The 14,845-nt window shown below is 38.1% G+C and overlaps 1 protein-coding gene across 1 annotated transcript; it reads left to right on the top strand.

Moving 5' to 3' along the window:
* The first annotated feature begins 4,549 nt into the window (after positions 1 to 4,549).
* Positions 4,550 to 10,029, top strand: LOC107187976 (mannosyl-oligosaccharide 1,2-alpha-mannosidase IB-like). Its single transcript, XM_015576185.1, has 3 exons — positions 4,550 to 4,998; positions 9,072 to 9,296; positions 9,994 to 10,029. Exons 1-3 carry the CDS (start codon positions 4,618 to 4,620, stop codon positions 10,027 to 10,029), a joined length of 642 nt encoding a protein of 213 aa, XP_015431671.1. The 5' UTR covers positions 4,550 to 4,617.
* Positions 10,030 to 14,845: the final 4,816 nt, after the last annotated feature.

Here is a 14,845-nt window from a genome sequence, read left to right as displayed (position 1 = left end):
TCTGTAATTATTAGTTGCGACTAGTGTAAAGAGATATAAAAGCAGTTGATTTGCTGGTGTTGTTCGATGAATAAATTGGTTTATAGAATGCAATGAGACTTTAGAAAATAGAAAATATTGAAATAACTGATAACTATAGTATGGATCATTTATTTATCACTTATTTATGATTAATTTATTTTTTCTTTGAATGATTTCATGACGGTAAAAAGGGATTTTTAAATATTTGTTGATAGTTTTATTTTTTAGTAGTTCACACAACGGTATGTATTATAAACGCATAAAGTATGAAGTTTAATGATAATATGATAAAATAGATATTCGAACATATTGCAGGTTTCCCTTTTACCTTGATCTGAATTGTGGACTAGTGGAGAATAATTAATTATTATTTTAAAAGCAGTTATTGATTAATTATTTAAACAAATTCCATCTTGAATACCTGTTTCGTTGACACTTACATTTATATTTACATTCATATTTGCATTTACATTAGTGGCTTAAAATCTTACAACCTTACAGTTATTATACAATATTTATTTAATTTCAGTATTTAGGAATTCGTGTTACAATATATGTTTGCAGTAATATTCCTAATTTATATAATTACCGTTAAAGAGCATAGTAATAATTTAGTTAATTGTACAGTTGATATGTGTCTGACTAAAAATGTCTCGACAACTTAATCTACTTCCGTCTTCAGTACAATAATGACATGCCCGATAGTCTTTTTACACTCATTGATATCACCGAGGCACAGTAGGAATAAATTCTCGACGTTTATTTCGGTACCTTCTTCAAATCTTGTTAAATTAGTATTGTATATATGCTTACAGTATCTATAACAGTTCGCGATTCAGTTCTTTCCCTTTAAACCACAGACGTTATCATACAGAGGCGCTATCTTATCTTTTCAGTAATTAATTTCTTCATGTCACAGACTACATGACAAATATTTACTTTCCAAAATAAATATAGAACTTTTCTCTGTAGCTATCTAAAACGTTTAATCTGATAGAAAGCAAATATATAAAGAAATAGAATTTTGTACTCTACTTATGCTACATATCAGTAACGTGGGAAATTATAATATCCGGAATTTCCATTATCGATCGAATCTATTCTGTATAAAACACTCGTTATTTGCCCGTTGCACGCGGCAGTACCATCACAGACGAGACATAAAAATAGACAAAACATGCAATGTAATTTTCTGTCTTATTATTCGAGGGCGTCAGAAGCCCCCTTACCATTTTATTGTCAATACCCGACGTTACCGATAAAGCATGAATTCTGAGTATTCTTAGCACAAATGCAGTGTTATATGTATATTACATTCATATTGCGTGTATCTATATGATTTGACATATATGACAGTCATGAAACATGAAACGGAAAAGTATATATTTTTTCACTTAACTAAAAGACAATTTATTCTAAATACATGGTTAATGGACATTTTATTAATGTTACTTTTTACGTGATCTTGTTTTATTCGTTTTTCTATCTTGCCTTACATTTGTATATTTCTAACAGATAAATTCAGAATAGACGTAGTTTCATAAATAGTTTATCAAATCTACCTTTTGGCCGATGGCTTACAATTTCCCTTGCGGGAATGCTTTACCGTAATGAGCCATCTCGTAGCTACGGGATTCCGGGAATCGAGTGACGCCACGGCGTGTAAGCGAGAGCGGTAGAGTGAGTCGCGGTATCGGTGCTCTTCGTCGGTGTTGACGCGTGCCGAAGAATTTCGGCAGTCTATGGGGGGAGGTGTGCGAGCGAGAGAGTACGGTAGAGCGTGCCGCGGTATCGGTGCTCTCAGTCGGTCCAACGTGCTAGTGACGTTGCGTCACACAGTTTATTGACCTAGCCGTGTACGCCGTACCAAGCCGTACCATTCGGTGTTTGGGTCGTTCAAGGAGGAAGGTCGTTCAAGTCGGCAAAAACAATTCAACACGAACAAACCTGCGTACGCCCAATACACAACGGCGTTAGCTTCCTCACTTTCTCGTGAACCGTCGCGGAGGGTGGGCGCGCGTCTCATACTCGTCCTTTCTCTTGTTACTAACCCATTGTTTGTTGCAGGCATTCGACAACCATCAATTTATTTACTGTGCATATTGTTGTCCCCTCTCTTGTTACTAATCCCTTGTATGTTACAGATGTTCGAGAACTATTGGCTTCGATATTTATCTTCTTATGTACTGTGATTCATTTACTGTGATTTATTTACTGTGATTTCTATACTGTGATTTATTTACTGTGCATATTATTAATTTATTTATTGTGCATATTGTTGTGTCCCCTCTCTTGTTACTAATCCCTTGTATGTTACAGATGTTCGAGAACCATTGGCTTCGATATTTATCTTCTTATGTACTGTGATTCATTTACTGTGATTTATTTACTGTGCATATTATGTATTCTATGTGTATTGTATAATGAAAAATATTTTTCCAAACAGTTATTCCATCGAAAGAAGACATCGATCAACGTCTACATCTTCAAAGCGTGCGTCTACCACTGCGTTAAGTTACTGTAAGTTAAACTTAAATCATAATTCGATATTCATTGTTATATTCATATTCATCATCACATCGTTTATTATTAATTTTAGTCTATCTATTAATAGACTTAAATTGTGATCAGCCATTGTGCATACCAAGTTATTATTAATTCATTTTGCTCGTTGATTTCTCTACACAGACTTGGGGTATGGGCAGTGGGTCTGTACCTATGGTACGGGCAGTGGGCCTGTGCACTAAGACTGTTTGCCGATCCCTCTGGTTTCTATTGAGAAGCCAGATATCGGACGTGTTTAGTCTTTGCCTGGTAAGTAGGATTTGGAGTAAAGGCTCGTGCGCGCCTGGGTACAACGTACCCGCCTACGGAGTAGACGGGAGTCTGCTCCGTAAAAGGACTCTGTTTTACAGGGGATCTCGCTTGCACTACCATACTTGGTCATGACCTGTGCTCGGGTCTGGTACGTAGGTGACCAGCCCAAAGGGCCTGGAAAGTGAGAGATGGATTCGGGTTTGCGAGGTTGCGCCCGTCTTTCCTATTTTCTTAAACCAGGTTCTGGCGACAACACTTTCATCGCGATACTTGTTCATACTGTAGTTTAACGTGGTTCATCGTAGAATTAATTTTTGGCTTGGTATATTAGGTGCGTAAACGAAATGATCGATGGAACTTTTTCCATTCCGTCTATCTCTTTCGTTTGAGTATTAGCGACTACATTGCGTTAAATTTGTTATTTCGTATTACTAGCATTAATTCGTATTAATTAGAATATTAAGATAATATTAGTTCTAAGCTGAAGAACGAAGACAACCGACGAGGGAACTTAGTTTTTTATAGGTTTAGGCTCAAGAAAGAAGTCATCCGCCGAGGGATTTTAGTATCGGTAGTATTATATAGTTAAGATTTAAGTAATTTATAAGGTTTATTGTGAAAGGTGGGTAGATGTAGAACTTGTGATTCCATCTACTTGCCTTGGGCCTCCACTCGCAGCAACCTCCTCGTGGTGAGGCCTGGGCAATCGGTATTGTCATCGGTAAAATACTGTAAACTGAAGACAATATCGAGCTAATGGCTGCGAACTTCGAATCTATCTCATAAAACCACGTTCTATATTACATCGAACTAGGATTATTTTAGAAATCGATATGAGATTCAAAGTGTAAAAATGTCTAGTACTTTGAATGTTTTAGAAAATTATTCGAGATAAAGATGTATGGAACTACTAAAAATTACTTTAGATTCCTTTTCCTTATTCTGTAAATTCTTTGATTGGAATATGAATGCTGCTGGAAGTATAAACATTTTCACAGGACAATGATATAAATGGATCTTTAAAACTTCTTTAAGTGTTACAGTAATATTTCGTTATATGTTCCATAATGTCAATAATATTGATTTCCCCGCAACATCCATAATTATTACAAATGTCAATATAACGAAATATCTTTTATGCGATGTTTGTGGTGTAATAAACATCTGTGTTTCGATTACGTTTTTGATACGTATTACTCACTTATATGTAATACTATAGAATAAAAATATACTGTTAGTCCGATATTTGAAAATATACATGCGTTCGTAGTCACTGTTAAACTGTTGTAATAACAATGAAATAATAAAATAATTTACTCAAATATACATAATAATGCATATACATATTCATAAGAACAATATTAAACGCAATAACTTTTTTGTACGCGAAAAAAAACCAATAGGTCCGTCGGGACTTGAACCCAAGACTCCTTCCTACATATGTCGGTCTATCCTATACCTAGTCGGTGGTACCATTCATGGGATACCTTTTACCGACGCCGCGTAAACGCGAGAATCGTGATGCCAGCGAACGGCATTTAATCGATTCGCGGGTCGTCGGCGCACGTAGTTTGCGCATATGTCGCGCCAGCTGATTGGCGCTCGCCGCGCGACCAAGTGTCAAGTTTGTCGAGCAGGTGGTGCTCGCGTGCCACCCGTATTCGTAATGGCGTGCGACGGCTAGGAAAAGGGCAACAACGCGCACGGTTGCTCGGGTTTTCGTCTGTTATAAAAACGTGAGGTGTGACAGTGCGTGCGTGGCGTGACGGTATCGCGAAAATGACAACGTCGTCGAGCGTTCTGCCGTCGTATCAGCGGTTCGTGAACGGTGTACCGGTGTCCCTGTTCTCGAGACGGTCGTTCCGTCCGCGTGAGAAGTATCTGATTCTGTTGGTGTTTTTGTCGTTCGGTGTCGTGTGTTTCGGTACGTTCTTCTTTCTGCCGGATTTCCGTTCGGGGACCGGCGGCGCGGCGGTGAACAGCGTGTACCGCGTGTACCAGCACATGCAGAAAGCGGGACCGGAGCTGCTCATACCGGCGCCACCTCGTATGCAAGTGGGCCTGAAGGGCCCCGTGGCCCATCCGAACGCGGTGCCAGTCGGCCACGAGGGAGCCGATCATCAGGATGTCCATCTGCTCGAGGACAAGCAAAAGCTGCAGGTCCGCGCGACCGTGTGTGTGTGTGTATGTGTGTGTGTCGTCTCGCGAGACGTGTCGCGCTTCTTTCGACTCTCGATACTCGATTATCGAATTCCTGGCCGTTCGAAATCGCGCCGCCTGTCATCGTGCAACCGCTCCTGTCTGGTCCTATCTTCCCACGTTTCTTTCCTTCGTGACATTCGAAACGTAACGTCGAATTTGACATTGACGTTCCTTTGGTACGGGTTTCTCTTTTCTCCCTTCCGTGAGTACTGTGTCCCGATTCTTAAACGGTTAAACGCTTTCACGACCTGTTTGTTTACATACTGCGGTGGTGACGTATCGCGAACACATGTGTGCACGCATAACGCTCCGAATTGTTCGCACGGTACGTGGATTCGTTAAATCTTTTTCGTTTGCCAGATTGTCCCGCGTGTTTCTGTTCTGTTATGGTCGCGGTAACCGTAACTGTCATCGCGTTCACGCGGTTGGCATGTGAGCCAGATGTGTATACACGATGCTCGAATGATTCTTGCCGTTCCGGCCATAGCCTGCCAGGCCGAATGCGGCAAGAATCATTTGGTCTGTTTACACACACGTTTATCGATGACAATGTTGCGTCACGCTCGATCCGTCTTTATCTGTTTACTTATTACAATCATCGGGGTAAGCTTTATAGCCGCAATCAGTCTGTTTAGTAAAACTTAATTATTCAAGAACTGTTTTATGTTTCATAACCGGGTTTCTTTTTTCTTAGGCGCGATTGTATGCCTTGGAAATTGCGCGGGAACCTTGAACCGTTTTAATTACGTGTCACATAATAATTATTTAACCTTATTTACGTTTCACGTATTTATAGCGGAATTTTGTAAGCAAAGCTATTTAATATTGTTCCGGCATTTGACAAATGAGGATATCATATGGACCCCGGATGAATTACTTACCTCACTTATCGTGAAACATAACTGTTTGAACTTCGTTGACCGGCATCGAATTATCTAATTTTTCGTCAGGCTGATGCAGTGAGCCAGTGCGTCGCCCGCGAGAACGAGTTTTATCAACGTTAATAGACTCTCGCCCTAAAGTTTCAGAGCACAATTTACGACGCATCGATGCGACCCTCGTTGAGACGCTTTACTTGCGCTAATGTGTGTATACAATGGGTGTCATAAAAGTTTCGTAATTATTATTTCCGTTTCTTATAGTCGATTTACATTACAGGAATGTGAAGTGCAAATTAGATAATAATATAAACAATTCAACAGAGTATATTGATATGTAAGATTAAAGTATAGTTTTGTAAAAAAAAGTACTGGTACCTAAAACTCATTAATAGTAGGATAGTTAGTTGTTCTAGAATACCAGGCAGAAATCATTTTGAAATATGAGAAATCAAATCATGGTCTTTCAATACATTGGTTGTTCTAAAAGGTGGAGAATCCTAACAAACAGTAAGAGAAATTTTTACGATTTTCAATTCAAGTTATGTTTGTAATAATAAGGTAAATTTTTCTTCATATATCAGTTGAATATTTTTTAAACAAGACGCTTCAGTGCTTTTAAACAATTGAAAAGTCATATATAATAATTAAAACTAACTAAAAAGTCAGTTTATTCATGTTATTTCGTTCAATTAACATTTTTTAATTGACTATTTCAAAGATTCAGTTTTATATTCGTAACAATTTAATTAATTATGAATAGATCGATTTTTCATAATTCTTTCGTCGCTTTTCAATTTCCTTCCTTTTACCGTTTCCGTTTAAAATAAATCAATACTTTGGGGTACTCGAGACAAAAGCGATTACGTTAAGATTGCTCAGTTCATGTGTTTCGTTGAATATCGTTGTATACGTATGTATATCGTTTCATCAAGGTTGCTAATAAACGATAACGAATTGGGAGATTGCAGTTTGATTTACGAACTGATAGTGAACGCCCGCGAACTGCACTGGTATCACGTTTATTCTATGCTCCGATGATTCCCCCTCCTGTTACTACGAAATAATAGAATGTTCAGTGATTCACATTTACATACAGTACCGCTCAGAATTATTCGACCATATGATTTTTGGAATTTATAACAGTGTTTGGACTTAGATATTATTTTATAATCCATATCCGATGATACGTATTATTTAGGCAACAAGGCCAATAGTTTTTGTGAGTTGCTTGTCAGAAATATATAATAAAACAAGTGTGTCTAATATCACCAAGGAGAAAGAAACGACCGAGTGTACAATCAATAGATAGTTCTTTCTGTTTTCCTAATCCAGGCGTTCGAATACATTTGACCTGTACTGTATATTCAACACTCTGAAATGTCTCCCCACTCAGATATAATTTACACCATTTTCCATACCGATAATTACAATTATCCTAGCAGACTGACATTCTAAATCGTTGCTAATGTTTTTCATGAAACATAGGATTTCTCACAATTCCCAACGAATAATAGAAATCACGAATTCGCGAGTCGTAAGGAACACCGCGAAAGGCGTTCCCACGTCTAGCGCAACGATGACGGCTTAATAAGTCGCGAAAGCGTTTAATCACGAGAGGAATGAGATTAAAGGCGTCGCGGGGGCGACATTTCTCTTTTCTTCCACGTAATCACGGCTCAACGGCCAGGCAGTCGAGAGTATCGCACGGCTTTCTTCGGTCGGCCGTAGCGAGAGAAGCGCGTTTTCGTCGAGTCGAGATTGCATTCGGCTGACGGTATTCAGATAAATACGGCTGGTCCCGGGGTCTACCTCGAGCGTGCTGGGGAAATTTGATTTTCATAAATGAGACCTCCACCGACCTTTTCACCCCAACCCTCCGTTCGAGAGACCTCGATGGACCACCCACGCATCACGCGAATTTTGTATAAAGCGCGCGTAATAACCGCTGTACGAGAATCGGAGCGGAAAATGGGTATCTGACGATGGGACGGTGGTGATGTCGAGAATGTTGTATTGTAAACGTGAGGGATTGTTCCGAGATGAATGGAAACAGCTTTGTTGAATAAATTGGAACGTTTATGCTCAGAAGAGATTGTGTCGATGTTTACTGACCTCTCCAGCTCTCAAGTATCCTAAACCCAATTGACGTTGGATTGATCTTCTTTGATTCCACACGAGAGTGTAATTCGTTTGTCTGCTTGTAATTTAGTAGATTGAAATCTCGTGTAGTCAGATACCCAGTTTTCTCTCAGATTTTCGTACGATTAATGATTTCGATGCAGTAGAACCTTGATTGTTTACACAGTGGTCGGATGATAAATCATTCAGGAAGAATGATGTTTCGATGGAAAGGACCTGTATTGATTGTAATGCATTGTTATATTTGGTATGAATAAAAGTTTCGTTAATTCGCTCGATTCGATTTTGCTTTGGCGATTTTTTTAAATCGCGTATTGTTATACTTTTTTAGTATACACTTCCTTTCAGAGCGATATGTAATTGATAACGATGCGAAATGTTAGTGTTCGAAACGTGTTTTTTGGTTTGTTTTAAAATAATCGAGGTTCGTCTGTAATAAATGTTATTCGTGGTTCGAATGTTTTAATTTTTTTTTATTTGATACTGAAAATGAACGTCAAGGTTAAAAATAACATGAGTATTTAATAATATAATGTCAAGTACTGTAGTACAGTACAACACAATTACTGTTTATATTTTTGTATATAACATACTCACAGATTCATTTCATAGTTTCTTCCACGGATAAAAGTACGTATCATACTAGTACGCAAGCAATGATGCATTCAACTTCCTCCAGTTTTGAATAAATTCAATTAAAAACAATACATCAAGTTGCATTCGTTATATATTTATGTACTCATTGCATATACAAACATAAAAAATATTAAGGAATCAAACTTTTGCTGAAGTTTCGTCACCTTTTTAGTTCATATCTGATTCACTAAATTTCTGATTAATTTTAACTTTTGTGTATAACACTACAGAATTATTAATTTGTATAGACATACGCAGCATACTAATAATAAACGTGTGTTCTATCTGGAATCGAATGGCATGAGCGATAAAATCGAAATCTAATTATTTCTAACGTTCTTAAAACACCGATACGATCTAACCTCCGCATTTCAGGCGAAGATCGATGAGGAGTACCAGCAGCAGAAGACGCTGGAAAAACCGGAAGTGAATGGTGGTGATACGCGAGTGCGTGTTAGTAGTTCGTCGTCTTTGGCCGTTCACCGAAAGGACGATGTTCTGGAGACAGTGCCACCCGCTCCAGCGGATAAACTTCCTTTGACCGTCGGTGGAGAGGATAAGGACCCCATCGCCAGGGAGCGGAGGGACAGGGTGAAAGAGGTGAGTCTTCCTTTTCATTCGGAGAAGTTTATTGGGAGGATACGATTACATCGTCAACGATGTAATTGATGGAAGGCCCTGGTATAGAGAGTTCACGTGTTTAACACTTGGGCGATTTTACTCTTAAAAGATCTAGAATGAAATATTTCACGTAAAAGAACATTGAAAATTATGAAAATTTTGTAATTTGAAGGTTTAAAGATTTAAAGATTCAAAGGTTGAAAAATTGAAAGATTCAAGGATTCATAGATTGAAAAATTGAAAGATTCAAACATTCCAAGGTTCATAGATTCATAGATTCATAGATTCAAGGACTCGAAAAATTGAAAGTTATGAAAATTCGGCGATTTGAAGATTCAGAGATACGAATATTCGAATATTAAAAAATTTCACGATTTTAAGATTTTAAAATTATGAAAATTTGAAAGTCTAAACATTGAACAATAAATAGATTTCTAAGTTAACTAATTTTCCTTTTTTACATTGAATTCTACGGAGGGTTCTGTTTCCGATAACTCGTTGTCAGCCCACGGCTCGCGAGCGGAGATAGAGCCTGAGCGTGGTCTCGGTTTCCGTTGTGCAACTAAATTTCAACAGTTTCCGATTCCGCGGCTACTCGATTCCAACCGTTGCACCGGCTGCATTTGCGTATAAATGAGAATACAGTATGCGCATTCATGGATATTCCGATTAATAGCGTTCCCCGCAGTCGTGCAACACAGCGCGCAGCTAAATCACCGCGGAACGAACGATGGGTTTCGATGTGATTTCGATTTGCGTCTAATAAAAACGAAATCGTTGGGAAATCACGGAACAAAATTACTGCGAATCCCCGTGCGCGATGTTGCTCTGAATAAAAAGGTGCCGTTAAAACGGTCCGTTAATGCACTTCCATGATCGAATAGTAAATTTCTCTTTAATAGAAAAATGGTAAACGACAAATTGTTGGTTAGAAATTATCGCCGAAGTATTCTAATTCGTTTATCACTTTAATTATTTCTTTGCTCAGTTTGTAAAGTCTGTTACGTATCAACAATTATACCGAAGGCGTTTCACTTTGCAGCAAAGTAATATTATACATATTTTTATACTATTATCGTACAAGTTTTGTCAACGCATTGATTTCGCACTTCAAAAGGTCTCTCTACAGGAAAATACTGGTCACATTTTGCCACTATATTCAACGTAGTCCAATTGTCCGACATACTCTGCATATTAAACAATCATGGAAACTACATTCCACAAACGTTTTCATTCATTTCCAATTCAAATACTTCCAGCCGCCTGAACACCTATTTCGTGTGTCTATTTTTCCCCACCATAGAATGTTTTCGAACGTATACGAATCGAAGCTTCAGTTCCGTTCGGTCGAGTTGTCGTTGATGCCTGATATTTTATTCGCAACGATTTCAAGGCAGGGTTTAGCCGGCGAATTTTCGCCGATGAATCCACCTCTCGCTATATTCCCATTCACCGTATGTCCCTCGGTATTTATTGAATTTTCGAGCGTGCGCTCATTTTCGGGGAGGTTTCTGAACGGTCCGCCGCGCCATTATCTATTTATCAGTCTATTAAACGCTTCGGACCGTGCCGGGGATAAACGGTCCCTGGCTTTCCGTCAATTTTTAATAATCGCGTATCACAGAATGTGTCACATAGTCCCTCCCCCGAGCATTGTGACCGGCTGGATGACGGTATTCCCCCTTTTTTTCGAGCCACACTTTCGGAACGTTTGTATTCACTTCCCCGAAATTGATGGCGCGTTTCCAATTCATCCAATTCGGTCGTTCTTCGATAGGGGAACAAAAAGTTTTTTTTTTCTATCACGCTTTATAAAGTTGCCGTGAAATTGTATGGGTCATTCGTGGTTGCCCGTTTATACAATAAAAACGCAAATATTTATTGGTTTTCATTCGAATGCGTACGGTTCTATTGCGTCAGGTGTTACTTCGATATTTGTCCTGGGCTTTTTGGGGACATTATTTCAGTAGCGACATAAAAAGGCTTACATAACTAGGGAATAATTTTTGGAGTTCTGAAAGTTTTCAAGGCTAAAGTAAAGAATACTTTGACTGAAGCTTGAATAAAGAATAACTTAACTTGTACTGTGTATGATAATAATTTTTCTTAACTTATATGGTTATTTAATTTATTAATTACTGTAATGCCACTAGTCGAATTACTTTCAGAGTAATAAACACTTTCCCCCTCTGTGCATCAATCTAGTTGTCGGCAGTCCCGTGCTCGCAATGAAATTTAATCGGCTCAATATACGCTAATGCGAATCCACGCTCGCATTTAGCTTTGTTCCTTCTATCTCTGATTGCGGCCGCTTGTTCACCGCCGGTCAGATTGTTGTGCACAGCGGTAATGTGCAACTGCTTCTATGCAAACGCATCTGTAATCGCTCAGGAATTCTCGGGCGTATCCGTCTAATAATTGACAGGACGTTTGACGATCAGTTGACAATATTTTTGCCAATAGACCGATATTGGTCTGTGATCAAATTCTGTGGGTTTGATAATTTGTGAATTATTTATCTATGACAGAATTTCACTGTTCGAACAGGTAAATATTTTTTTTCAGGTCATGCAGTTATGTGATCAAAAGTTACGAAATTTGCGCATAACTTTGTTAAATTATTTTTAGCAGTATCCAGAGTATTATTTTCATTTTTTTCAAGCAATTTTGAGTCTGCAGCAATTCATTATTTTTTCTTCTCTACAGATTAATATCTCTTCATAGATTATTTTTCTACAATTACAATTCCGATTTATTTTGGGATTTATGTATCAAAAGAAATATGTAATTGTATAAATTGGAAAGTCGATTAGTTCCAGAACTATTATAACTGGACCAACTTTCGTCTCTGCTTGTAAGTTCTATAAATAGTTTAAGTAAAAAGTAGGGAAAATTACGTTTAAACCAAACATGCCCACTGCTCTGTTGTAGGATCATGTAACAGGTGCCTGTATTTTAGTGTTTTTAAAGTTGCACAGTCGGATAATAGACACGACCGTTTATTAAAGCTTACTTAAAAATTACTAGAAAGCACAGTAAAAGTTGAGATGATTCCTCGTAAAATATTGTAAAGGACATTAAAAAGGTATTTAAAGAAAAAGGTTTGGGCACATCAGGGTTAGGTTAACTAGGGTTAAATTAAAATTCACTTCATCACAGCTAGAACGATGACGACTAAAAAAAGCCCACAGCGTTCCCCGAGAAAGTTAATAATTATCAGGAAGTCGGGTCACTGTTCCGTTAGATTCGCGGAAATTCCCAGGCTTTCACAGCTTTTCGAACAGTCTTTCGCTCAGCGAACACGAATTTTCCCGTTTAAAAGCGGCAAAAAGAGAATACGACGCGTTTCAGTGGATTCTGCCCGATGAAAGGAATTCCCAGACCACTGAAAGGACTTTTATCTGCGGTTGGGTCCGTTTTTGACCCAGTTACATCCACGAGACCGAGAATACATCACTGACTCCGAATGATTTTAGTAAATTCCACGACAGAATCGAAGCTTCGCTGGCGAACGTATGGAATTTCTTTTCTCGCAAAAAGTAGCTGTGCAATAAAGAGATCAACAGGAAGAAAAGTTACTTTCACTTGTTCTTCGTCACTTACGTTATTTATTTTTCGCTCGACCCGATCTTTTTAATCAATGTCTTCACGGCGCCGCTCCTTTCAATTGATCTATGTTAGATCGTTGCACACGAAATGATCGATTTATTAATAGGTATGTTTGACGTTATTTTTATATATTAAAATTATTGAGGTAGTTCCTTTCTTTATTGCAAAATTATACAGTTTACTTGTTTTAAGGTATTATCTGACATAACAATAATATCACTTATATTAAATACTAAAGTTAATTAAGGTCGATTTCTCGAAATTCGAATTTCACAGCGGTGCAGCGATTGCTGTTGCAAGAGAAGTTTCAACTTTCCATTGTTCCGCGCTCAGTAATCGTGTAATTTATCTTACGGGCGATAACTGGCCTCTGGGGTTTGCAAATATCGTGCTCCTCGCGACTTTCATGCGAAAGTGTCCTGAAAGAAAAGATGTTACGAAAGTCGTTGAAAAAAGATGACGCCTAAATTCCGATTTTTTTTTCGGCGTCGTTGAAAATTTCCATCCCTTGCAAAGGTCACCGGTGCAAAATTGCAGGACAGGGAAGTTGCGCACGTAAAAAGTTTAATACGTTGGAAAGGTAAAATGAAAACGGTCGGATATTGTAGAGACGCGCGAGAAAGTTGCACTTTTGTGGAAATTTTTAATTTCTTTCGGTTGTGTGATGTAAAATATTTGGAAAGTTCGAGAATACCTTGGGAGAAAGTACGTCGAAGATATCGGATACGAAACTGCGAGATTAAAAAAGTCTTCATTATTATTAGACTTTATTATTTTTCTATGAAAATCTAATAAGTTGATTTTTACTGAAATTCGTATTTTATCATCACTGAGTATTTTTCGTATTTTATCACAACTGTTGCTTGCATTGGGTGGAATTGATTTCTCCCTAAACTTACTGTAGTTTCTGGACTTAGTGAATTTTCATTGTACGCCCACGATTTGTAGTACGTTTAATCGCAACCATTGACGAAATTGCAAGAAGCTATTCGGAAGATATAAAGTATCAACAAAATATGTAATATTGAAAATGGAAGAAAGAAAATATCAGAATGGTAAATGAGAAAATAAAATCCTGTCGTAAATCAGTGATCGGAAAAATATTTGAAGAGAATTTTTTAATACAGGGAACTGTCAATATGACTTGAATTCATAACTTCACTTAGACTTTGATTCAATCGCTGTTCCGTTTTGTTTTAACCCTGTTACGGTTTTACATACTTTTACAACTTAATCTTAATCTTATCTCTTTAGGAATGTATAATAGGTTTGCAAAATGTACAACGAAATTGTCATTAATCTGCGTATTTCTCCTTCCTCATCATTATTTCGACCGTGTAGCTGGACTAAGGACCGTAGTAGAATTAAAATGAACTGAAAAATATTAATATATCATGTTTTAGCACAGAAAGATTGCTTATCAATAAAAAAACATTATCTTATTATATTATCTTGAGATCGAAAGAAGCGAGTCACACTAAAGAATTTCTTCTGCGCGACTCAATTCGATCGATTCGCAACAATACTTCGCTCTTCTCGCAGTCCAATGAAAATTTTAAGCGATGTCACACTAGTCTCTCTTCCATTCTACGGGTACAAGGGTCGATTTCCAATGCTAAGAAGCGAATTACATGCACCATTTCAACATCGGTACCAGGAAACTGCATATTTCCATATTCTCAACTTCAAGCAGAATTCAGAAGTCTGCAGACCTTTAGGGATATCTTCGTCCACCAAAGGACAAGCTATTTTATTATTGAAAAAGACGGAAAAGAAGGCAGAAACGGCGCACAGAGAATTTACGGTGACGAACCGACGGTCCATTTACTAAGGGCCATTCGTTTGTCGGCCATTGTGGAAAGCTGCGAGTGCAGCTGCAACTGGGGAAACCACGCTGGTTCCCATTCGTGCGTGTGCCG

This window comes from Dufourea novaeangliae, unplaced genomic scaffold (genome assembly GCF_001272555.1).
Source record: "Dufourea novaeangliae isolate 0120121106 unplaced genomic scaffold, ASM127255v1 scaffold109, whole genome shotgun sequence".
NCBI lineage: Eukaryota > Metazoa > Arthropoda > Insecta > Hymenoptera > Halictidae > Dufourea > Dufourea novaeangliae.
This window is presented reverse-complemented; position numbering and strand designations above follow the sequence as displayed.

Coding starts and splice junctions, on each gene's coding strand:
- LOC107187976 (XM_015576185.1), top strand. CDS start 4,618: ATGACAACGTCGTCGAGCGTTCTGCCGTCGTATCAGCGGTTCGTGAAC. Junction 4,999..9,071: donor AGGACAAGCAAAAGCTGCAG/GTCCGCGCGACC, acceptor TCCGCATTTCAG/GCGAAGATCGATGAGGAGTA. Junction 9,297..9,993: donor GGAGGGACAGGGTGAAAGAG/GTGAGTCTTCCT, acceptor TCCGATTAATAG/CGTTCCCCGCAGTCGTGCAA.